Source organism: Apus apus, chromosome 22 (assembly GCF_020740795.1).
Source record: "Apus apus isolate bApuApu2 chromosome 22, bApuApu2.pri.cur, whole genome shotgun sequence".
NCBI lineage: Eukaryota > Metazoa > Chordata > Aves > Apodiformes > Apodidae > Apus > Apus apus.
In genome coordinates this window covers 4,580,940-4,606,157 of record NC_067303.1, presented here as the reverse complement: position 1 = coordinate 4,606,157, position 25,218 = coordinate 4,580,940, and the positions used below count along the sequence as shown (strand labels likewise).

General features: G+C 48.8%; 1 protein-coding gene across 1 annotated transcript in view; it reads left to right on the top strand.

Moving 5' to 3' along the window:
- GRIK4 (glutamate ionotropic receptor kainate type subunit 4) overlaps window positions 1–25,218 on the top strand; it is a 191,517-nt gene that overhangs the window by 44,258 nt on the left and 122,041 nt on the right. The window contains 1 exon segment of the mRNA XM_051638644.1: window positions 14,365–14,496. Coding sequence (XP_051494604.1) covers window positions 14,415–14,496 — 82 coding nt within the window. The 5' untranslated portion in view covers window positions 14,365–14,414.

Genomic DNA, 25,218 nt, shown 5'->3' with positions numbered 1-25,218 from the left:
AGTGACATTGTGTCACAGTTTGTCCAACGTCTGCTGATAGTCACTTGGAAGGGGATATTGCCTCTCTCTTGGGAAACTTCTTCTTCATTAAGGAGTTTATCAGTTGAAAAAGTCACTGGGATGGAAAGAGCTATTTCTGCCCTGAGGAAAATCCCTGCCATTTATTTTGTGAGCTAAAGGACAATTTGGCAATGTTCCCTATTTAGATAAAATATGAAACTTGCACTTCTCTGCTGTAAGCCTGTGCTTGCCTGCCCAACTTTTGGTATTTCAGTGTGTCTGTAGGAGGGAGCAACATATATTGGAGAGATTCTGGTGCTCTTTAGGTCTCTTACTGACTTGGAGGCTTTACTCCCATCCCTACTGGATGTGCAGAGGTTGCTGCTACTGGCCATGAGCTGATTAAATGCAACACATCCAAGTTAGAGAGCTGGAGATTACCACTGCAGCTGGGATGGGCTGACAGGATGTGATACAGCCCCCAAATTCTAGTCAGGCTAAAATCAAATTAAAGTTTCCCAGCATGATATTTTAGGAGGGTGGGAGAAAAAAATTAAAATTGGAGAGAAAAAGAAAAACCCCAAACAAAAAAAAGCCCCCTGCAGAGCTCATCTGGTGGATGGAGTTACATTAAGGGAATGGAAATTAAAGGCTTTTCATAGAGATCTTCAGTATAATTTGATGGAAGACTTTAATTATTTCAAAGTGCCTAAGAAAAGGAGCTTGGAAAGATTTGGAGGGGGTGAGCTCTCATAAAAATATCTTTCTTCACAAGCATTTTGAGCTGTTGTTGGGCTGAAAGGCTGCTGTCAGCTCAAAAGGAAGGATTTGAAAATCCTGTGCCCCCCATCCTCCCCAGAGACCAATTCCTGCATGAGTGGCAGCCAGTCTCATAAGAGAAGGCCAGGGAGCTGCCGAGGAGGTGGGTGAGGGAAGAGCAAAGACTTGAGTGCTGCCAAGCAGCTCTCTTTATCAGCCTTCACAAGATGTGCAGGATGGAGAGGGCTCCTGGCTGCTAACGTGAGGATGGCAGGCTGTGGTTGATTCGGATCTCTCTTGGCATTTTGGACAGTAGAGCCAGAAAGAGCATCTCCTCCCTGGCACCCCAGGGAGATGGTCCATTGAAGTCATAATGCTCAAGTTGTCACTCAGCCAATTCTTGCTTGGACAGCCCAGGAATTAATGGGTCTTTGTCTAGTCTCCAGGTTGCCATAAATTCAAGTATCTGGAGGCCAGCCATTCTTTCCCTGGTCCTTGGATGCTCTTCTGTCCCCAGCCTCCTCACTTTTAGGCAGATATGTGGCCTCTTCAAGCTCTGAACACCCAGTGGTTTTGACTCCTCCAGACATGCCATTTTTGAGCTACCCCTCTCTACCTCCACAAGCCCCCCTCAGGAGGGTGGCCCAATGGTGTTGCAGGTACATACTGCTTTCCCGGGCTGTGGTGGAGGATTGCAGTCAGAAATGAACCCTGGGGCTTTGCTCATTTTGCTGCAGCCCAAGGGTTGTGCAGCACCAGGTGTTTCCCATCAAGCATCAACTTGGTCCTGATGTTGATTTCCCTGCGTGGGGCTTTGTGGGGGCAGCATGTGCTCTGTCAGTGGCTCGCCGTGTCCTCTCTGGTGTGCCAGCCCATCTGTGGGATAATGGCACAGCATTCCTGCAGGGATGCTCTGAGGAGAAACACGACCAAGGAAGCTCACAGAGAAGGAGAGTGGAGAAAACAGAACCAGCTTAGATAAACAGGTGGGATGGGGAGAACCGTGGGATCCACTCCGAGGGACTGAATTATCCAGCAGGAGGGGGCAGGTGCTCATTTCTCCTGCCTGTGAGAACAGGTGTTTGGCAGATAACTACTGAAAAGGCCGTGCTGGTAGCTGTGGGGATGGGAGAAGGGGTGGGATGCTCGGTTGCAGGTAGGAACCAGAGCGAAAAAGGACAGGCACGGATCTAACCAGCTGCACCAGGCAGATGAGCTGCCTCCACTTTCAGCAGCCTGTTGTCCTGAGCGACTGCTGCCAGGCTTGGGGAGCCACTGGGCTTGCACAGCTCGTGGGTGAAGTGGTTCCCAAGAGGGACCCATTGGGATAAACATCCAAAGCAACTGTCTAGAGAAACGAACTTTCTGTTTTTAGGAGGTTTGAGTGACTGCAGAGTCATAGAGCCTGCTTGTGAGGAGAGAGGGGGAAGGCACTGCAGTTTCAGAGAGAAGCTTGATCTGAAGGGAGATGGTGTTCCTTCAGCCCTTAATGAGCAGCTCCCTGAAAGTGCTGTCAGGAGAGGTCCTGTGGGGTGGTGTGTCTGGGAGCTGTTCAGAGGACACAGCTAACCCAGAACTTCAGCAGTAGGAAATGATGCACTGTTTATTGCAGCAAATGTGTTTTTCCTTGGTGTGTCAAAGACTCTGCACCAGTTGATCTTTGCTGCACCTCAGGTTGCTCCTGCCTGGTGCCACTGTGGAGATTGGGGTGTTGAACTGCTTGTGTTGTCTTGTCTCGGTACCAAACCACCCTCATCCAACCACTCTCCTCCCAAATCCCAGCCCCTGCTCTCTGCAGGTGCTTGAGCCGACACACGCTTGTGTCAGGGAGTGATATTAGAGTCCCCCATGAAGCCTGTGGGCCCTGAAGAAGATGATATTCAGGTCAGTGGCTGAAATCCAGGTGTGAAATCACCTTCCCCATGTGTCATCTCAGCAGAAGAGCTGCTTTGGTAGGAATAGCTGCTTGAGCACAGCCAGCAGAGTGCTGGATGCAGACAGCTTCCTAAGCAGCATGTCTTAAGGGCAGAGACTATTCACATAAGAGGAAGCAAGCACGAGGTGATGGCAGTTGGTTTTGTGTTTAATTTAAGGGTCTATTTGCACACACCAGGCTGTCCTTGTTCTGCTAATAACAACATCCACACGCTGGGGTCAGCATCTCGCGGCGCTCTTTGAGGACGTGTTGTTGAAGTAACAGCATTTGCTGGGGGTGGCAAAGAGAAAATGGCCCCCTAATGTTTAGTGATTGAACTTCTGGCAAAGCAGGCTGAGAGATGGAGGGGAGGAAGAGCTGCTCTGCATGGGGCTGGGGGAAGAGCTCAGGCTGGGGGTCTGGTAAGAGAGTGCCTTCCTTCACCTTCAAAGTGCTCCGCGTTACCTGTCGCTCTGGGGGTTTGTCCCTCTCCCACCAGCAGCATCTAAGCTGCTTTTGAAAAGGAGCAGTGTGGAGTTTAGCATGAATAGCTTTCCTTTTGGGGGCAGGAGGAAATGCAGAGGCTGCCAGGCTGCCATTTGACAAGCAGTTAGCCACCATCAGCTGAGCTGATGGCTACTGGGGTGGTTGGAAGCCTGCTGGGCTCAAAACTGGTTCAAAATGAGCTGTGCTGAATCACAGCCCCTCAAAACTCCCCCTGCTTGGAGTGGATCTGAGCTGAAGTGAATCCCAGGGGCTGAGGGGAGAAAACCCAAGTGGTTCCTGGGAGCTGGGGAGTTAAGGCAGCCTGGCGTGCAGTTTATGCCTCGTGGCTGGGCTCAGTAAGCTCTAATTGATGATTTTCCCTCTATTTGGGGCATGAATAACATGTATAACATTTCTCCCTGTGGATTCCTTGGTGTCTAATGGGACTCGAGCTAAACTCCCAGCCCTTCCCTCTGTGGAGAAATCTTTCTCTCCTCTACGAGACTGTTGTATCATGAAACTCAATGGAAACTGAGGGTTTTGAGAATCTGTGAATCCCTGTGAAATCTGGGTGGAAAATGGCCATCGTATTCCAGGTTTATTAGGGATGGGCACATCAATGGGTATTTGAAAGAACAACTGCTTAAGCCTCATTTTCTCTGGTGTTGAGACCAAACCAGAAGTGTCTGGATTAGAAAGAGCAAATTCAGGATGTCAGATGCCTGAGTCCTGTTGGCTCATCTGGCTTGACAGGCTGTGAATTCAGGCTTCGGGATAACAGCTGCATTGGAACGTGGTGCTGGATTTTGGATGGATTATAGGTCAAGATGCAAACATTAAAGTTGGGCAAAGGCTGGTTAATGAGGACAATTTATGCTTGGAGCTGGCAGAGAAGGATGTGATCAGGGTTTTCAGAGTGCTCAGTGTGGGCATCACTTCGTCCCTTTGTACATCCCTCATTTAACTGGAATTGATGTTAAGCCAGTGATGAGAACAACTGAAAAGCCAACTCTGGAAAGGGTTGTTCCTTGCTCAGTTTGGAAATTGGATATCACTGATGAAGATGAGTGCTCTGGGAGCAGTTTTGAGAATGCTGCTAAGTCAGGAGCACAGACAGCCTGCTTATAGCTTACTTGGAACAACAAGAAGGCAAGGTGGTCAGAATGAATTGGTTCTGTGAACAAATTTGTTTTTCACACTGAGGCAATCTCCTCTGCCTTTGTAGGCCTCTGTGTTATGCTGTGTTAATGAAGCCAAGTGATCTTTGCTTGCTCCACATCAAAACCCTGGTTAGAATCCTCAAATGTGGTGTCATCCTGCTTGTATCACCCTGCAGGTAGGAAGGGAATTCTTGTGCTGGGTTAAGAATGGAGTAGGGAGGTTGTAGAAGCCCTCTCCCTGGAGGTGTTGAAGGGCAGGTTGGATGAGGCTTGTGCAGCCTGGGCTGGTGGGAGGTGTCCCTGCTCATGCAGGGGGGTTGGATCTAGATGACCTTTAAGGTTCCTTCTAACACAAACAATTTGATGGTTCTATAAAGGCCTGCTAACTGCCTGTCAGATTTATCCCACCCTTAACTCTTCACAGTGATGGTAAAATGTAGGCTGGATTTGGATAAAGGGTGAAATTCTCTGCTGGGGTGGGATTTTAGTCAGGCCAATCCTGAGGTCAGCATGACAATTGAGTGCAAATCCCATCAGCACTTTCAGAGACCTCTGCTGGCCTTTGCTATAGAAGAGCTTAGATCTCTTTCAGGGCAAGAGAGAAGGCTCATGGCACTTGGCTTGCTGAAGGGAGAAATGGTAAATAACTTGGGCAAAACCAGATGCAAAGTCTGGAGTGGTACAGGAATTGTCTGTCATGGCTGTATCTGAAGGGAAGTGGCCAGATATTGGAGAACTAAAGGATAAGGCAGAAAGCAGGTATCCTGAGGCTTATGAAACTTTAATGGTGCTGTGTTCAAAAGCACTTTGTGCATCTTCAGGCAAGCTGCTCTGTGCCCATATTTCCTGTCACACAAAAGGCTCTCCAAGCCTTAGAAAAAATACATGAAAGGCCACGAGACAGAGAGAAGAGGATGGTGAGAAACTGAGAGGTGCCAGAGCCTAAACTGTGGGGAGAAGTCATGTCTTTTCCTGAATTATCTGGGCTGTCGTGAGGGGAGAAGCTGAGCAGCTATTTGCCAAGGATGAGTGTGTGAAGATTGCTCTGGTTTTTGCCCAGGATCAGCAGGCCTAGCAAGAAATTTTGCTTCTGCCAGCAAATGTTGCCTCTCTGCTGTCCTTTCACCATCACTGCTCCAAGGGTGCTCCTCTTGCTGAGCCAGGAAGGTGAGGGCTCATTCCTCAGCCAGCTTGTTTTAAAACTCTTTATTGGTTTAAATGAAAACCCTGTTCTCTCTGGGTCACATCAGTGATTTTTTTTTCTCTGAAACACTGTATACTTGTCTGGGGGCTGTTTCTCATGTGGCCAGGGCTCCCCTCACTCATCTGCTGCTGCTCATGTGCTGTTTGGGCTGTGGATGCAACAAATGGGGGAAAAATGCCAGAGCTGCCCATTCTCCTCCATCCCTCTGGGACCTGGATGTCTCATCTCAGTAACACAGTAGCACTGCACCTTGAATTAGGTGCTTTCTGGTGTTAAACTGTTAATCAGACATGTAGGCTTCTGGTTTGAAATCATTCCTGTGTCATTTATGCTACAAACGTGATTAAAAGCTTCTCTCATGCAAATTAACACCTTTTAAATGCAACATCCCTTACCACTTTGAACTTGAGCTCTGCTTGCTTGTGCAAGACTCTTTCTACAAGGCACTCCAGAACTTCAGCAGCTCTCTCTGGCATCTGGATGTTGTGTGCAGCTGTATTGCTGCCTCCAACTGCTCTGTTTCCCTCGCCTACCTTTAGTTTTGCCTCTTTCCTTGCTCTCTTGTGCAAACTTTCTTCCTCTGCCTGCTCTCAAGCACCCCTGTGCTTTCTTGTCTATATTCTTAGCTTGGCATCTGTCCTCTTTCCCACCTCCTTTCAAATCCATATGCTTCCTGTCTTCCAAGTGCACACCCCAAAATTCTTGCTCCATTCAAACAAACAAACCAAGTCCTACAAACATCCTCTTCAGCCATTCTCAAGTCTCCTCCTCCTGGCCTCAAAGTACAAGCTTTTTGAGCTTCTGTGCATCAAAGTGTGATAGATAGGAGATTATTTATTTCACTTTAAAAAAATATATATTTAAAGCAGCAAAACTAGCTTTTTGGCCATAAATCCACTTCTTGCAGGTTGATTTGGTAGTGGCTTCTATCTTTTCCTTTCTTATCCCTCTTGAATCTGCCAGAGATTTTAAGTGAAATGAATAGAATAATCTTCATTCTGTAGCCCAAAGATCAGGTTGATGCATTTAAGAGTCTTTTTCTCCCCCCAGACTCCTGATATGTTGAAAAATCTGATTAATGTTTTAGAACTTTCTTCATGTCTAAAGAGACTCAGTGGTAGAAGTAATTCTTCACTAACAGCTCGTAGGGGTTAGTGCTTGTTGGATTTTTTTCTGCAAGAGCTGGAAATTTCCCATCAAAGCATTTCTTGATAAAAGGAAATTCTGAGGAAAAATATCACTCTTTGGCTGGAGGGGAAAAAAAAACCACACCAACAAAACACCCAAAAAACCCTTCTCAAAACATGAAGACCTGCTTCAAAAGAAGAAGTTGTTCTCTTGCAAGACAGTGTGTCTTCCAGAAGGTTCAATTGCTGCAAGCCAAGGGGCTGAGAGCAGATTTCCAGAGTGTCTGTACTTCTCCAAACAGAGCTGTAGAAACGTCTGGCTGGAAAAATCATCAGTTTTCAGGAGGGGAAGATGTTTGTCTGAGCAGCTCTGCTTTCTGTGATGAAAGGGTGTGCACTGAGTCTAAGTTGGTCTGGTGGAAAGGGATTCTTAAAGCAGTTTATTCTAGACACATTATAAAGCTGGGGTCCTGGTGGCTGGGTTTTTTCTTCCAGGGTGTGAACGAGCAGCAGCATAGCTTGGGGAGAAACAGCCAGGCAAGTTAGAAGAGCAGAGGGTTTGATGCCATGGGGGTACTTGGGGCTTAGACTGCTCAGGGAAACTTGTGTTCGTGTCCTTTCCCAGTATAGCAGTGGGAAAATGGAAATGCCTGGCTTGGTCTTTCTCTTGCCTGGCTGCCCAGTGATCTCCAGCCATTTCCTACATTTTATTATCACAGAACAGTTTGGGTTGGAAGGGACCTTCAAGATCATCTAGATCCAACCCCCTGCATGGGCAGGGACACCTCCCACCAGCCCAGGTTGCTGGGGAGGGACTTTTGACAAGAGCTTGTAGAGAGAGGACAAGGGGGAATGGATGAAAACTGGAAGAGGAGAGATTGAGGTGAGACATGAGGAGGAAATTCTGGAGGGTGAGGGTGGTGAGAGCCTGGCCCAGGTTGCCCAGGGAAGCTGTGGCTGCCCCATCCCTGGCAGTGTTGAAGGGCAGGTTGGATGGGGCTTGGAGCAGCCTGGGCTGGTGGGAGGTGTCCCTGCCCATGCAGGGGGTTGGGACTGGATGATCTTGAAGGTCCCTTCCAACCCAAACGATTCTATGATTCTATAAATTCACTTCTTACTGGAGACAAAAACAAACAAACAAACAAACCCCAACAAACACACAGACACAAAAAAACCCCAAAACACAAAAAAACCCAACCAACCAACAAAAAAAACCCAGCAAAACTGAAAACAATTAAAAGAGAAAACTGAGCTCATATATTATTTTCTCCCTCCCTGGTGTCTACAATTTATTTTTATTAACAAACCAGAGCAGTTCAAAGCACTGTGGTCTCACACAGAGATGTCTGCTCTACCCACTTCAGACACTCTTAATTGGCTTGAAGCTGATAACTTAAAGGCAAAATCACAACAAGCCTGAGGGAAGGGGAGTGTCTATGGCTGGAAGATCTGAAAGGCAGATCTTGCAGCCAAGGACAGCAAGCTGCCACCAACCAGGGGCCAGAGTTGTCCACGCCACAGAATCATGGAATGGTTTTGACCCAGTGCTCCCAGGGAGGTGTTTGGCAGATGATCTCAGGGGGGTTGTGCTGGGATGGTTTGGAAGGTGCTCACTGGTCCTGTAGCCCCCATGGTTGGGTGGCCCCCTGTCTCCTTGGCTCACCTGCTCTGGGTACGGTGTAAATTGTTGCTTAGAAGCTGTGCATGTCCATCATTTTAAGCAGCTTGATGCCTGATCTCTCAACAGCCAGGGGACTTTCTTCATTGCTGAGGTGCTTGAAGGCTTTGCCAGGGTCCAGCAGCAGGCAGACCGGGTCCTTTCCTGAGCCCCAAGGGCTCTGCCAGTCTGGTTGTACTGACAATGTTTCCTAGCAGAGAATCAGCTCAAACCCATGCCTAGAACAAAATAAACTGCCCCAACAAATGAGTTTTAATGCTATAAAGTGGAAGTCTGCAATGGAGCTTTTGCAAGTGTGACTCTGAGGAGGCAGGGGGGGGTTCAGGCTTGTAATTCCCTTCGCTGTGCCAGTAAAGCTTTCAAGCACTGTCTGACCCTGGCAGGCCTGGCAGGTCGTGTGAGAAGCCTGCAGAGCAGTGGATAATTGAATAGAAATGTCCTGTGACTCAGCCTGAGACTGTAACTGCTGAATTCTCCCTGTGTTCACAGGTCTGTGGTTGATAAAGCTGGGGAAAATCTAACTTGGAGATAACCGAGTCTGTAGGCAGCTTGTATGAGGAATTAGGATGGGTACATATTGCTTTTATCTCTAAGCAATGATAGGAAAAGTTGATCAGGCTTTGCTAATGCTGGGGAGGATTGAGAAGGGGGAGACAAGAGAGAACTCAGGGCTGTGGGGCGAGAAAGTTAAAGAAAATAATCCACAGGAAGAAGAAATGTCAGGAATACATTTGTCCTTCTGCTTCACTGCCTCCAGAATTCTTTTCTCCTTGAAGTTTCCTGCTTCTTTTTCTAAAAGTCATGAAGTGAGGAGGAAAAAAAAGAAGGGAGAGATAAAAGAACACAGCTAGGAGAATAAAAAAAATATATAATCCATTTTATGTATCAGCTGAGCAAGTGTTTATCACCAGTATCACCTTCCCTTGAATATCCCCTACTCCAGTGCTACCTGAATGACCCTCACAAAGCTGTGCTGGGGGGCCTGAGGGCCTTTTATCCCCCAGCACCTGGGGAAGAGAGATACCACTGGTGTGTCTCTCACCACAGATGAGTTCATCCCTGGCAAGCCACGGTGGTGTGAATGTTGTGAGGACAGGGAAGGGCTGGTGGCTGGAGGGAAGGGCTGGTGGCTGGAGGGAAGGGCTGGTGGCTGGAGGGAAGGGCTGGTGGCTGGAGGGAAGGGCTGGTGGCTGGAGGGAAGGCAGGCTCTGCAGTGCTGGTGAAATCTGAAAAGAGACATTTTAATAGGAACAGAGAAATTGCTAGACTGGAACAGAAGTGTGCTTCATATTGTTAAGTGTCCTTTTTTAGTACTAGCTGCTTCCAGGAGCAGTGTGAGGAGCCTTGCCCCAAGCAGTGGTTCTTGCCATCCTCGGCACAGGGGGTTCCTGAGAGCATTGCAGCATGAAGGCTTTACACACCATCCAGTGCCTTCTTATAAAGTTGTTTTTAAAACTTCACTATTCTACTTCTAGCTATTCATTCACTTTCTAAGTATCTGATCCTTCTCCCAGTCGTACTGAGGTTTTGACTGCAACAAAACCTCGTGGTACTGATCTATCTGTGCTAATGATGCATTTTGCAGAGGAATGTGCATTGTTCCTGGCTTTAAATGCAGTCATTTCTTAGTTTATTTGAACTTACATCTCTAAACCCCTGGGGCAGGCTTGCAAATGAGTTCCTCCCCTCGCCCTGAGACCCACAGGTACTTTCTCAAGCCCAGCAACATTCTCCTGGTGAGATGTTTTTCAGGTTCTTTCCCTCTTGTCAGTTCCATTTAAATGTGAGCCTCTCCACAGATGAAGCTTTGCAAAAGGAAATAGCTCTCTTTGCTTGTCACAAGAATGAAAAAGCCTCTGTGAAGTTGTTTGTTGATATTTCCTGACAGTTTTTCAGAATTCCTTGCTGCTCTGCAGCTGTTAAATTTGTTGTCTCAGCTGCGAGGATTACTCTAGCTTTGCTTGAGCTGCTTTTTCTCACCATTCATCAAGCTTCTGGTGATGCACAGAAAGATCCATCAACACCAAAGCCACCTCCAAACTAGCAGTTGGGTAAAAAGTCTGTCTCCCGATTCCCTGGGTAAGATTGAAGCTGTTGCCAATTTTTAAAGGGTGTGTGTGGTTTCTCTGTGAAAAGTAGAGGTAATTGGAGGTTGCATCAGGATAAAGCACGTGTGGGGGTGTATGAAAGCCTGGTCCTGCACTGCCTTCCAGGAGCATTTAGAGATGTCTTCACTGCTTGTGTGGCAGCTGCAGGAGGAGAGTTTTATTCAGTGGTTTAACATTTGATTCTGCCTTTTTGGTTTTTGCTGTGTTGTCTAAGAATTTTTTTCTGCAAGAATCTCAATGTATCAGGAAGATGTGGCAGCAGCAATGAAGAAGAGCAGCATCTCATGTGGTCATTAAAAATGTATAAGTGGTTTCAGAAGCAAGTTGCTTCCTCTGAGAAGCAAATCGTCCATAATTCTGCTTGGTATTTAGAGACTTTTATCTCCAGAGAGAACTCAAAACTATGCAGCATCCTCTGGATTTATTTTATTCTCTGGAGTTTTCAGAGCTAAAGATGAAAAAGGGCTTAACATGGGGAAAAAAACCCACATACTGGTGTTGTGCAGAGAGAAGCCAGGGGCCAGCCCCATGAGCCACCAGCTCTTCAGCAATTCTCATACCATCCTGAAGGACCACTCAGCCCATTCCTTTTGGGAAGATCCAGGCTGCTTTATGAACAGCTGCCCATCAACCAGGCTCACTTGCTACCATAGGAGGCCACCAGTATAAGAAAGAGGAACCATTCATGCAAGAGGTGTAAAAGTACAGGCTGATAAAAATCCTAGTGTTCTCAATGGAAACTTCACTAAAGGAATTTGGGTTGTTTTATTTCCAGCAAGCTGAGGATGGATGAGTCTGGGATAAGTGCACACGGATTAGTGCAGCAGGTTGCTAAATATCCTTGTTCTTTTAAGTGTTTTCTTGGCTTCTAAGACTTTCTGCTTCACGTTGCATGAAAGAAGAATGTCATCTTCCCTCTCTGTGTGGAATTTTGGGCTGCACTGGAGTTGATGCCCCAGTCAGAGGTGGGATTCATTGCTGCACCTGGGCAACAAGCAGGTTTTCTGGCTTCTCCTGGGGAGATGAGAGACAGAAAGCTGCACCTTGCAGCTCCAAGGTAGCAGGAGCTGTTGGGAGCTGGCTCAGCAAGGCAAAAATTACTTTGCAACCAAGGGGTTTGAACTGTGTTTATTACCTTTTGGTGCCTGGATTTAGAGAGCAGGAGGAACGTGGGGACTGGGGCGATGAAGAGAGTGGTGAGGACTGAAATACCAACTTGTTTCTTGGAGAGTTGAAACCTTGATGTTAGGCTAGAGTGACAAATCCCCCCTCTCTCTCCCTTCTTATCCCACATCTGGAATTCCAGTGTCTGTTCCTACTGCTGGGTGGCCCAGGTGTGACGGGGGGAAGTGTTCTTGTGGTGAGCTCCCTGGGGACTTTTCCAAACACCTCCAGCATCCAGATGGTCTGTGGGTACGGGTTGTGGGCGCCTGCTCAGTTCTGCTGTTTGATGCAGCCCAAGGTGTATTTCTGTTGCTGTTCTCTGGGTTCCTGCTCCAAAATCGAAGCCCTGGGAAGCTGCTGTTAGCAGTGGCTGATGTGTGAGGTGAAGGCAGCATCCCCCTGTGCTCCATATCCTGGGTAATTACAACCCTGCCGCTCACGTAGCGCAGCACAGCGGGGGCCCTGTATTTATTATTTAGTTTTGCTGTTAACTGGGAGCTGGTGGTGCACAGGCAGCTGCTTCCCTGGGAACCTTGTATTCCACCCCTTCACTGAAGCAGGCTGCAAACAGGAGAGGTGGTCTGTCTCTCAGAGCTGAAAATCCAGGGAGCCTTTCCCAGACCTTGGCTGGCATGGTTGCCCTTGTGCAGTCTGTCTTTGCAGGGTCAAAATGAGAACCTCCCATTTGACAGAATCACAGAATGGTTTTGGTTGGAAGGGAAGGTTGCCCAGGGAAGCTGGGGCTGCCCCATCCCTGGAAATGTCCAAGGGCAGGCTGGATGGGGCTCTGAGCATCCTGGGCTGGTGGGAGGTGTCCCTGCCCATGCAGGAGGTTGGATCTAGATGATCTTGAACATCCCTTCCAACCCAAACCATTCTCGGGTAGCAGCACAAAACAGACCTGAGGGGGAAACCAAGCCTGTGAGTCTTGGGAAGCAGCCCAGGAGCTGATCCTGAGCATGGTCAGCACCTTGGGGCTCTGCAGGGGCTGGAGGGTCCTCTGCTTCTTTCCTGGCTCGGCAGGGAAGGGTTGAGAGGGGACACATGTGACTTCAGTGCTGCAAGCACCAGCTCAGCAGCCTGGGCTGTGACAGCCAGGTGAGTGAATTTGACACGATCCTGCTGTTTTGTCAATAACTGGGAAAGTTTTGAAGTAACTGCTTCAAAATGCTCAAATGATACATTGCTCCACAATCTGTCCCTGCTGCTGCCAGCATTTCTAACCCATTTACCATGTGCTTAAGCTTTTAGGGCTCTGCCTCCCTGGGCATTGCTCTGTAACTCCCACTGGAGAAAAGAAAAAAGTGCCACAGCCCTCCTCAGGGGTGGCCAATGATTTCCAGGTGGTTTTTGGCAGGTTCTGCTTTTTAAATAAATGTGTTGAGCACACAGCTCCTTAAATCAGGATGGTCTTTAAATATCTAGTGGGCACTTTTGCATGGGATCCCTGAGTTTTCTCAAAAAACAGGGAATTGGTACTCAAAAAACAGCTGGTGACAGGAGCTTCCCAAGGCAGATGTGAGCCAGGAGGAGATCAAGGTGCAGGGAGCTGGACACGTGTGGGATCTGTTCAGCTCCTGTGTTGTCTTAGTTTCTGTAGCCACATCTCAGTATTTCTTCTGCCTCCCTTCCCTGTCTGCAAAAGGGGATATTCCCTCTGGGGAGTGCTGAGATGAGGTGGAGGAAGTCTAAATGGCATCTAAAAATAGCTGAATTGAAAAACGGCAGGTAAAAAGCTGCGTCTTGCTCGAACAAAACTCCTGGTAGCTTCAGAAGGTAGATTAAAGACTTTGCCTGGATCTGGACTTCAATATTGGGCCTGAGAATTAAACAAATGAAATAGAGGGAGAATGTTTGCCAGAAAATTGGAGAAAGGAGAGATAAGGTAACAGATTAAATACTCAAAGTCAGCATTTAAGGACCTTGCTGCTCATGGAGATAATTTTATCAACTTGAGGGATGAGCATTTCTCCTATAAAGTCAAATCGACCCTCTAGGTAGCTGTTTAAAACTTGATTTGTTAAAAGTTGAAAGGTGTTTCAGGAATCTGCTGTGGGACAATGAGTGCCAACAACTGCACTAAGTGTGTGGATTCTCCACTGAATCGCTCTCCATTTTTCTGGTGTTTGGAATTGGAAAGTTATCCTCTGATTGTTGGGGTGGTGTTACCTTGAAAGAGGAGAAAAAAAACTGGTCCTGCTCTTGTCCTTCAGGTCTTGTCCTGGATCCTCTTGCACCTAAAAGGGAGGGAAGGAGGTGGTGACTGTCAGTGGGGCAGGAGCAGTACAAAGAATTGGCTTCTGGTTTGGTGGCCAAAGTGACTCTCTGTCTCTGACTCCCATCCCTCAAGTTACATTTTGGTGTGAAAATGTTTTGTCCTATTATAAAACAAGAAGTCAATATTATATTTGAAGTTGCAAGCTGCTTTGAGTGGAAAAAAAAGGGGGGGAAGAAGAAAAAGATAATTTAGAGATGTGACTCAGTATTGATTTCCCCTTGTTTTTTGTGGGAATGCTAAAAATGCCAAGATGAAATATTTGGACTTTTCCTCGCCATTCTTTTCCATTTTTTATTAGAAGCTCTTTGCCCAGTTTGACTCCAGTTCCTGAATAATTCATCGTCTGTAAATAGCTTCCTCCTCCTCCTCCTTTGGTAAATAGACTCTTTGTCCCAAGTGCTTGGCAAGCTGGAAGCAGTGTCATCCTGCTGAGTCTCTGGTTGGAGAGCAGAGGTGCTCAGGGGCTGTGTGTTCTCTCTCTGCAGAGTTATGTCATGCCCAGACCACCAAAGGGCTCCATGAGGATTTATGGAAGATGCCCCGTGTCTTGGCGCCTCTGGTGCTCCTTCTGCTGTGGCTGATGAGGATCTCTGCCAGCCCCCATGCCCTGAGGATCGGTGAGTACAGAGCTTGCCCTGAGCTGTGTTGAGCCATCCTGCCACTCATTTGGACCCGGTTGTGGAGATGTGCTGGGATGAGGGAAGCCAAGCCTGGCCGGGCTCCCTGCCCTCAGTGCTGTGCTCCCTGCTCAGGTTGGGCTGAGTTCTTCATCCCACCTGCATTTGGGAAATGTTGCCTCCTTCATCTTGTACGCTTTCATGTACAGTTTGTGGTGACTGTATGTATTTGTTTTGATGTTTCTGGTGATGATGTTACCTGGCAGGGATCTCCTTCTGGGTAAATTTGAAGTGAAAACCACTCCTTGAAGAGGAGGAATGAAACTTGCTTCCCCCATGCCCTACCCACCTGGATGCTCTTCTGTGCTCCACGCAGAAGGAAATAGGTTTTGTCACAAATGTGTTTGTCCCCAGATTGATGAGCAAGGAGTGCTTGAGCCCAAACTGAACCTAGTTAAGTGGTGCCACAGGAACATTAGTAACCCTGCAATGCTCTGTTTGTGAGAGTCCTATGCACTTGGTTTCCTTTGGGCTTTATTAAAAAGTGTCCAGGAAGAGGCACCATCATCTTTGCTTTGCTGCCTGTGCAGATTAGGGAAAAGAAATGGATCCAGAAACCTTGTAATGAAACTTGCTTTGTAGTATTGACACTTGGCTCTGTTGTTTAGAAAGGAAACTGCTTTTCCTCACTGTTCTCTCTGGAGCTACTTGCTGGTTTTATTAACCATTTGCTGCAGATAAGAAGCTAATCTATTCCTGTCCCCATTTGCAACTTTCACAGGTGACACTTGAAGCAAAATTACTTCTCCCCTCTGCTAGTGGAGCATGGAGCAGCTCAGAATTATAGCAAGGGAGGGTCTGTGCTGGCAGGAGCCTGGAATGGTGGCTGGGTGTTTTATATCCCCAGCATCTGTGATTCATGTGGAGCACTCATGCTGCATAGCCTCAGCTCCACAGCCTGCATTTCATGTTGATGGGCAGATCCTCCACTCCAGCCAGCAAACAGGGATGGGCACGGACAGTATGTTATCAGGATGCTGAAGGTGATAGCTCCTTCCTCGAGCCTTGTGCCCCCGCCGTGTCCTTCTGTTGGGAATGTTCTGTGGGTGCTTGGGAGTGTGAGGGGAAGGGCAGCCCTCCAGCAGCCCCGGGCAAACCAGCCTGGGAACTGGTGTGGTTGTCCACCTCCACACTGCAACCCCAAGGGGAATGGGAAGGTGCTGGAGAGGATGGGGCTGTGCTTTTGTGTTCCTGGTTGAGGACTGGAAAAGAAAATCTGTGCTGCACCACACTGGGGGCAGCTGCCAGGTGGGATTAGCTGCTGCCTTGCAGGTGGTGCATGCTCGAGGGTTCTCCAAATGGAGTGGATGGTGGTTGCTGTGAGGCCCCATCATTGCTGACCCCAGAGGGCAAGAGAGAAGAACCTGGGTTGTCTTTATGTTCAGGAGACACACGAGCAGCTGAGGTGGTGGTAGAAAATCTGTCTCCATCCATCTGTCCAAATACTGGTTTTACTTTCTGTCTGTGCCTGGTGTCTGCTGCTGGACAGGAGATCTGGAGACACTGCTGGGGCCTGAAGGCATGTCCAGAAAAGACAAGACAAACACTTGCATACAGGCAAGGTTCTCCTGTCCAGCTCCCACTGTCTCACACAGGCACAGTGCTGTTTGCCTGTGCCCTTGGCAGCAAGGGGTGGTGAATAGCTGAGCACATGCTGGTTAAACACAAGCATCTCCTTGGCACTCTGCACCTGCAGAGGCTCAGGGTTGATGAGCACTCAACCAGCCACACTCTGGTGCTTTGGTCTCCATCCTAGAGACCACTGCACCAGAAGTTTTCAGCTCTCCCACATTGAGGTTGTGCTCTCTTGGACCCGTCTCTCCAGTTTTAAAATCCTCATGGTTCAGGCATTCTTTGCTTTTCCCTCTGCACAAGTATTGGAGCTGCTCTTACACCACCTCTGCCAAGTCCTGGATGGAAATGCTGGATTTCCTTAGTCTACACAGAACAAGGCAGTGGAAATCTGACAGCTGAATCCTTCTAGGACTGAAGAACTTGTATTAGGATGTTGCAAGGGCAGTAGAAGCTGAGATTTCAAAGAAGGAATAATGTTGTTGGAAGAATGGGGAGGAATTTTGTCAGTCCTCCTGAAACTCCCTGGAGGTCGTGGCTTCTGTGGCAGATGGTGTTGAATTTAAGAGTGACCAGAGACCCTGCAGTCAAGTCACAGGTGTCTGCAGCCTCTGGAGAATGGGACACCAGCAGTCCTGACCTTAGACCTGCCTGATTCCTACACATGAGCCTAAGGGAAGAATTCACTGGAGCAGGGGAAGCTCAAGGAGGTATTGGAGCAGGTCTCTACTACTTTAGCTTTGCTCATGGCCACAGAGCCAACTTCTCTGAATGGTGTCTGAAGCAGATAGGCAAAGAGCTGAGGAGGGATTTGGGGTTTTACTTGTATCTCCTTAAGGCACTGTTGTATTTTAACAAGACATCCAGAAAAAAGACACCAACCAGTTAAGAAAAATAAAGTACAAAATAAAAGGAGAGAAAAAAATATTCCTGGTAGCCCTGAAATCATTCCCAAATGCATCCTTTGGGCAAGGCAGGGAGATATGGTATCTAGCAACATAAATCAATGCACTGCATAGGAAAGGAAAACAGACCAGCAGGAACATTTAAATATTCAAAGAAAATGCAAGCTAACTAACATTTAAAATAATTCTGAAAGCCATCTGGTAATGGGCTGCTCAAATGCACAGTGACATGATTAGTAACGTGGGGTGAACACAGGCAGTGCCACGTCTGGTTTCTTCACCGAGTTGCTGGAAGAGAGAATTTCCTGCTGCTCTTGGCTTCCAGGGGGGAAGGAGGCTCAGTGGTGCTGAGTCAGGGGTGCTTGGCTTGGCTTCTAAACGAAGCACTCAGCTTCCCTGCTGCTGCTTCCTCGGGGTTTCGGGTGGATCTTGGCCCTGGTGTTTCTCAGTGGAGCTTCTTGGCAGGAGATGGCTGAGGCTGTGAGCTCACAGTGACAGGAAGTTTTGCTCGCCTGGACGGGCCCGGGGATGAGTGTTGCATTGCAGAGAGCTGGAGAGACACCAGCTCTGCAAGAAACTGAGCAGAATACAGCCTGCAGGGTGACCTTCCCTGTGCCTTTGGCATGCACAGGAGCAATCTGGAGCCCAGCTTGTGCTCTGTTTCTCACCCGATACACAGGAAAAAATATCAGTGCAGACTTTCTTTTTTTTAAAGCCTTTTTCTTCAGCCTTAATCTCTGTGTGTTCCCTTCTGAGCCTGTCCCTGAGGAAGTCTCCTGCTCACATCGTTCTGGAGACCTTGGTGGGGAAAAGCACTGACCCACATGCTTCAAGCAAAATAGTGACTTTTTAGTAAATAGTGACTTTTTTGTTGTTTATCAGTCAGCTCACCTTGGTGAGGTGTTTTCTCAATAGATGCTCAAAATTGATTGTGTTCAGTGTACGAAGAAGGAGGCAGGGATGGGCACCTTCCTGAAAGTTTTCCAAGAGCTCCAGGAGGTACATAAGGAGTTGCCTTGAGACATCCTGTAGCCCTTGAAGGAGCCAATGTGTCCTACCAAAATGTCCTGGCAGCAAAACCCGGTAGTTGGTGCTTGCCCATCCACACCAAGAGCACAAAAGGCAGGCAAGGAGAATGGCTGGTGCAGTGCCCTCTGAGCCAGCATCTCCCCTTCCTCTGGTTTTTACAAGGGCTGGAGAAGTGATTTTGATTTTGTTTGTTGTTTGTTCACTCATGCTCAGTAAAGTGTCAGGTAATTTACTTGAGTTATTTACTGGGTCTTAAGGAACAGACCGACAGAGCCCTAAATTGCTGTTCTCTTGTTAGATTCATTGGGTGTGCTCACAGCTCATTTAAAATTCATACAGGAGCCAAAGTTGTGGTTTATACATGGCACTGCCCTAACTAGCAGCAGGCTCAGCAGCCGTGGCACAAGCTCTGCTGACAAACTCCTTGCAAAGCCTCCTTCAGCCCTCTTCAAAGTGCTCTTTTCTGTAATTGCCTCTCTCTGTCCAAATCATCTCTCACCCTCTACCTCCCAACTTTGCAAACTTGATACAAAAGGCAAGATGCAGCTCTAGATTTTGGAGTGTTTTGTTGGGTGAGGCAAGATGCAGCTCTGAATTTCAGAGTATTCTTCTTGGTGAAACCTGGTGGTTTTCTAGCCACCATAGCAAGTGGATCTGCATCCACCACTTGCTCAGCTGATAATTGAAGCAGTCTGCACTGGTGTCCCACTGCTTTGTGGTAGGGTTTCATCCACCAGAGAAGCAATGTGTGGTCCAAGTCTCCACAAATAGAAACTGATGGTGGGGTGGCACTAGAAGTGTCAGCCTGGAATATTTGTACCTGTTTCTAGGCATGTTTCCAAAATCTGGAATACCTAAAGGGCTGTGAATCTCTTCTGTCTGCTCTCATGGTGGAACTAGAATGTCAAGAACATGTTCTTGGGATTGCCCAGAGCACGTGGAGTCGTGGGAAAGCAGTGGCATTTAGCTGTGCATGCTGAAGTAGGTGGGAAGAGGCAGATTGGAGACGTGCATCCAGCTTTTTCTGGATCACTGTGAGGGGATGGTGCCCCTCTGTTTCATCCTGCCACCCTGTCTTGGGCCTGTGTAGCAGAGCATCAAAAGCAGCCTGGTCAGCAGGGCCAGGGAGGGGATTCTTCCCCCTTACTCTGCTCTTGTGAGACCCAACCTGGAGCACTGTGTCCAGTGCTGGAGCCCCCAAAAGAAGGACATGGAGCTCTGGAGACAGGCTGGGAGAGTTGGGATTGTTCAGCCTGGAGAGAAGAAGGCTCCAGGGAGACCTGAGAGCACCTTCCAGTGCCTGAAGGGGCTCCAGGAAAGCTGGGGAGGAGCTTGGGACAAGGGCAGGGAGGGAGAGGACAAGGGGGGATGGATGAAAACTGGAAGAGGGAGATTGAGGTTGGACATGAGGAGGGAATTGTGGAGTGTGAGGGTGGTGAGACCCTGGCCCAGGTTGCCCAGGGAAGCTGTGGCTGCCCCATCCCTGGCAATGTTGAAGGGCAGGTTGGATGGGGCTTGGAGCAGCCTGGGCTGGTGGGAGGTGTCCCTGCCCATGCAGGGGATTGGATCTAGATGATCTTGAAGGTCCATTGCAACTCAAACCATCCTGTGATTCGATGATTGTGTGGCTGTGCATCCCTGTGTAATTACTTTCCCAAGGTGCTTATGACTTTGAGCTGCTTGCTTAGTGACCCCGAGGCCCCACCAGCTGCCCTGTCCAGAGCAGTTTGTGTCTCAGTGTGTCTGAGCTGGAGGCCTGAAGCCAGGGAGAAACACTGAGCATTAAAAACCTGTAAGGCAAAAATGAACGATAATGGCAATGAACAGAATTGTGGACCATTTAGTTCAGCTTCCCCAGCTCCCAGAGGATATACATAATTCTCCTAAAGGCACAGCAGAGTAGATCCCACCAGGCAGAGTGTTATTTAACATTAACATTTTAAAGGGGGATATTTCCCTGGTGATGGAGCTGCAGTGGGTCCCCTGGATGCTGGAAGAGAAGCTGGCACTGTCAGCCCCACGGGCAGGTCGAGCAGCTCCTCACGGGGACGTGATCCGAGATGGGGCACCACAGGAGGGACGAGTGGTGTGCCAGGACATGAGTGTGCCCTTTTTGGCAGGCAGGGAGAGCTGTGGCTTTGTGGCAGGTTGCCTTGTGGCAGCCCCACTGCCCTGATACCTCAACTGCAGCAGCTGGCACAGCTGGGAGCTCCAGCACTCTCGCCTGCGCGGAGGCAGAGAAGCACGTTTCACACAGCACAGCCTCCTTCCCTGCTGCAGGGCTGCTCTCTGCCCCCCCCAAGGCCTTTGTGGACAACCCCAATGCAACCGTGACAGACTGCTGTCCACCATTTCACTGTTCCCAGCAGAGAAGTGACCTCACCCTGGCTTTGAAGCCAGCAAGGCTGCTGCCATCAGCTTAAAGCAGAGAAACAATCTCCAAGTCTCGCATGGTGGTGCTGTTGCTGGAAAACCTTCCCACTTGTAATTGCAATTAGCATTTAAGCAAACCGAGCTTCTGGTGGGGGTTAGGTGGGTCTCTCTGCCAGCTGTCCCAGCGGTTTTAGGTACTGCCTGTGCAGGAGGGGGCACAGCTCCTGACTCCTCTCCAGAAGGCAGCAGGCTGGAGGGGAAGAGCTGGGCTTGGAAACAAGCAGGTTGTTGGGACACTTGTGATGAACTGGCTTCTCTGTGCAGGCACCACACTGTTTGGAAAGGATTGAAAGGAATCCTTCTGCACCAGTCCCCATGGCCAGCTGCAGCCTCTCTGTGCCCAAGGCTGTCCCCACACTCCTGGGGGGCAGCAGCACCCGTTGGACACGCACCATTGAGTCCCCTGGGGCAGGTTGAGGGGTGCTTTCTGGGCACGAGGACTGGTGAAGGAGTTAGCTGCTCTCAAAATCTTTGCCAAGTTTCCTCGGGAGAAATAAGGCATGAAGGGAGGACTGTCCCTGTGCTGTGGTGACAGGAGGAAGCAAGGGTCACACCTAGGTTGACACTAAATGTGGGTGGATGCTTTCCATGTCTATGTTAGGGATGTGCCTAATCCCTGGGATCCCAAGGCAGAGGCTTTCCCAGGGATGCCCCATGACTCCCCTGAAGTCCACAGAGTAGTTGCCTTTCTCCTGGAGACCTTGTCCCATCTTCAGCTCCTGCTTCAATTCTATCCCCTGCTCGATTCAAGCCTCACTGGGCTCACTTGAGCATTTGTGTGTAGGGCTTGGCCTGTATTGATTTTATCTTACTTTTCTAAGAAGGCTTTCACATCTTATTTGGACTTTCCTGGCACCTGGGAATCTAAAGACACAGAGAAGTGTGGAAGAGGAGGAGGAAGAGGAGAGGTAGCCACATAGTTGTTGATGCATGACTTAGCACATTTGTCTAGCTGAAACATTGTAAACGTTCAATTTCCCCAAATGTTAAAAAGGCCCAGTGAAGTTTATTAAGGTGAAGTAGATTCATAGTTGTTTTGTCATTTGCTGCAGGAGAGTAGTGAGCAGTAGAGAAAAATACAATATTCATTTGGTAACTGTTTGCCCTTTTAATTCTGTTTCCGTTATTCTTTCAGGAGGGTGACACTTTATTTATGTTTTCCAAGTTCTGCACATAAATCTTGATTTTTTGAAGGAGTCCCTGGTGTAGGTGGCAGGCCCTTTCAGCAGTGCCTTGTCCAGGTTTGCTCTTGGATTCTTTGCAGCTCTCTCCAGGTACTGCTGTGCTACAGTGCCAGGTTAGCGTGGCTGACAGTGCCCCCTCTCCCTGGCCTAGGTGGTCTTGTAAAGGCACCTCATCCAGGGAGGCAACTTCCAGGAAAAAAGGAGCCTTTTTTTCCCAGGAAAAGGCAACTGAAGCTGTTCCAAGAGATGCTGTGTGCTGCTAGTGACTGCTGCAGTCTCTTATCTGACCTGTTCTTCTCTGAAAAGATCAGATGAGAAGGGATTTTCTGGAATGCTTTTGAGATTGGATGCTAGGGCAGAGGGTTCAGTCTCCCTGCGTGTGTTGGAGTCTGAGGAGAACGTGGTTGCTGGGTGGCCACCATGTGTGGGCTGGGTTTGAACATGGTATTTCAAGGGTAGGCTGGATGGGGCTCTGAGCAACCTGGTCTAGTGGGAGGTTCCGCAGGGGAATTGGCACTAGATCATCTTTAAGGTCCCTTGCAAATCAAACCATTGGTGAGGCACTGGAACGGGCTGCCCAGGGAGCTGGTGGAGGCACTGTCCCTTGGGGGTGTTCAGAAAATGGGTGGACGTGGTATTTCAGGAGATGGTTTAGTGGTTGGGGGTTGTAGGGCGGATGGTTGGACATGATCTTGAAGATCTGCTCTAACCTTGAGGATCCTGTGGTTTCCCGGGGATGCTCGGGGTGGTTTCTCTGCCTGCAGAGGCAGGAGGCTCATTAGCACCATCAAAGGGTGAGCAGAAACTGCAGGAGCAAAGTGAACACTTCCAGCAAGGAGCCCTGGAAGAAAGCAGGAGGAATTGGGTTGAGTGCAAGTGAGTGCTTGAGGGATGGAGAAGTCCTGCATCCCTGCTTCGTTTGCCTTTGATTTTAAGGAGTGAGGAGCCTGTTTGACATGCTGACTGAGGACTGGGCACCAGAGAGGGAGGGACTGCTGGTTTCCTCCACTGTGGGTGTTTCTGCATGAATTGTCTGTGGTCAAGATGGAATGCATTTGGCTTCAAATGGGCTGAGCTGCCTGTTCCAGGGAGCCTTCGTGGGAGGAACAGGGGCTTGGTGTAAAGTGAGGTGACCCCACCTGTGTGACTCGGGCATCCTGCCCTGTATGGGTGGCCCTGTGGGACACGAGTGGCCCTGTCTCACCTGGGACATCACTGTGGGAGGGATGTGCCTCATTCCCCTGGCTGTGGTTTTGTCACATCAAACATAACGAGCTCCTGGTCTACAGCTCAGGAATCCAGCACTATCATGCTGTGAATAATAAATGATAAGCAGATTTATATCTTGGATCAATGCTGCAGGGCACGGAGTGAGGAGAGGTGTGGATTCAGCTAGCCAGCCCATCTCTTTATGTGTTTTGCACCTCTGTGAAGGAGTTATTTTGACTGATCTCTTCCTGTTAATTTATGTCTGAGAAGCAGGCTGCATTGTGCATCCCAAGGGGCCTTAAGCTTTGTTTTGATTCATTATATATCCACGTAGATTTTTTTATAGGTATAGATCTCTGTGTGCAGAGCATCTGGATGGGAAATTCAGCTGGCAGTTATGGAAAAGAGCCACGTTGCTCCAGTAGCAAGTCAGCTCAGAGCTCTGTTGGGTTTGGTTTTTTTTTCATTTCCTTGTTTAATGAAAGTTCTTTGCTCCCCAGCACGGGTGAAGCTGTGCTGAGCCTGGGCACAGCTGCTGGACTGATTTTAGAGATGTGGAAGGTGACAGAGTTGGAAGGAAGTGCTAATTCAGCAGGAAAATGTGCTTTAAGGAGAGAAACCAGGGAGAGAGAGCCTGGTCACTGGAAAGGTCATGTATATCTCTCTCTTACAGGCACAGTCCTGTTTCAGGGTGAGGGGCAGAGGCTGGGCAGGGAGAGGTGCTTGAGCAGAGTTTTGCTTCAGAGAGCTGAATTTTTTACTTCTGTTCCTGAATGTTGAAGATTCTCCAAAGATCGTGACCTGAGAGTCACAGAACTTGTTTTAGAGCTGAATACTCTTAGTGCCCCCGGGCAGCACTTTGTGTGTCTGGCTGCTGAGCCACCCTTAGGACACATCTTTTTGTTTCATGGAGTGCAAACTAGTCACAGCAAGAGCTGCTCTGTCATTTCTTTCATCATTTTTTCATATAACTATATATGAATAGAAAAAAAGTCAATTACATGAATGAAAGATGCTTGGTTCCCTGCCTAAACAGCTGCCAAAATGAATTCCAAATCTGAGCCAAACTCAGCAAAGCTGGAATTGCTGCAGAAAGCTCCAGTGTGGCATGAGACAGGCTTGTGCATCAGTCTGCATGACAGATTCCTGCTGCCCAGCCCCTCGCCCTTGGCTCCCTGTGTGGGCAGCTGAGGAAAGATGGATTTCACACTCTCCATGCTGAGCTTGACTTCACTGTGGAATAAGCCTGAATTAAATATCCTCAGCCTTCCCTTCCTGGAGTGAGTGCCATCATACTGCAAAGCAGTGCTCACTCGATAGAAAGCAGCTGCCTTGGCAGCTCCAGAGCACCTGAAAACTCAGTGCCAGCCTCAGCAACACTTGGAGCTTCAAATTTGTTCCTCCCCATGGACCAATTAACTCGCGTTCGCCTGAATTGAACAGGAGAGGGGGTTTTGGCTACAGACAGGAGCTGGGTTGAGTTACAAAATCTGAACAGGAGTGCAGGGGAAACAAACCCTCCATGTAGGCAACATCTGCTGGTGGGGAGGCAGGGAGCAGGGCTAAGGCTGGCTGCCAAGGCTGGGGCACCTGTGGGGGTGTGGCTGGAGAAGGTGGCTGCTTGCTTTTAGGGAGATGCATGGCTGCAGTGACTGAGGTGTGACCTGGAGGTCCTTTTCAGGAGGTGGAGGATGGCCTTGCAGATTAAGGTAGTGGCCCAGGTTTCTGAAGGGGAGTTGAGCTAAAGCTGAAGTCATTCTTTCCTGTGAGAGGGACAGAGCCCTGGGACAGGCTGCCCAGAGAGGCTGTGGAGTCTCCTTCACTGGAGACATTCAAACCCACCTGGACACGTTCCTGTGTGATGTGCCCTGGGTGACCCTGCTCTGGCAGGGGGGTTGGACTAGATGATCTTTTGAGGTCCCTTCCAACCCCTAGGATTCTGGGATTATCTGTGAGCAGTTAGAACCTTTCTGAGAAGGCGAGCTGGAGGATGGGAGAAGGAAGACATTCAGGAAACTCCAGCTTGTGACAGCCTGTTGGAGCAGAGCTGAGATGCTCACACTGGGAGTGCAAGGTAGGATTTCACCCTTTTTGAAGTGAGATGCCTTCTGCTCAGAGGTTTGCTCCTCATTCTCCTGTTGGCAAGTTCACTTGTCCTTGCTCTCTAGAAGGGTGGACTCCAAGCTCAAGGGCCAGCTCTCCTGGATGCAACATTTGCAGGGCTCAGCTCAGTGAGGTGTTCAAGCCTTTTTGCTAGCACCAGGCACTGCAGGACTGTTGGGCAACCTTCCCAGGAAAGGTACTTTTGACCTAAAAGGGCACTTATCTCA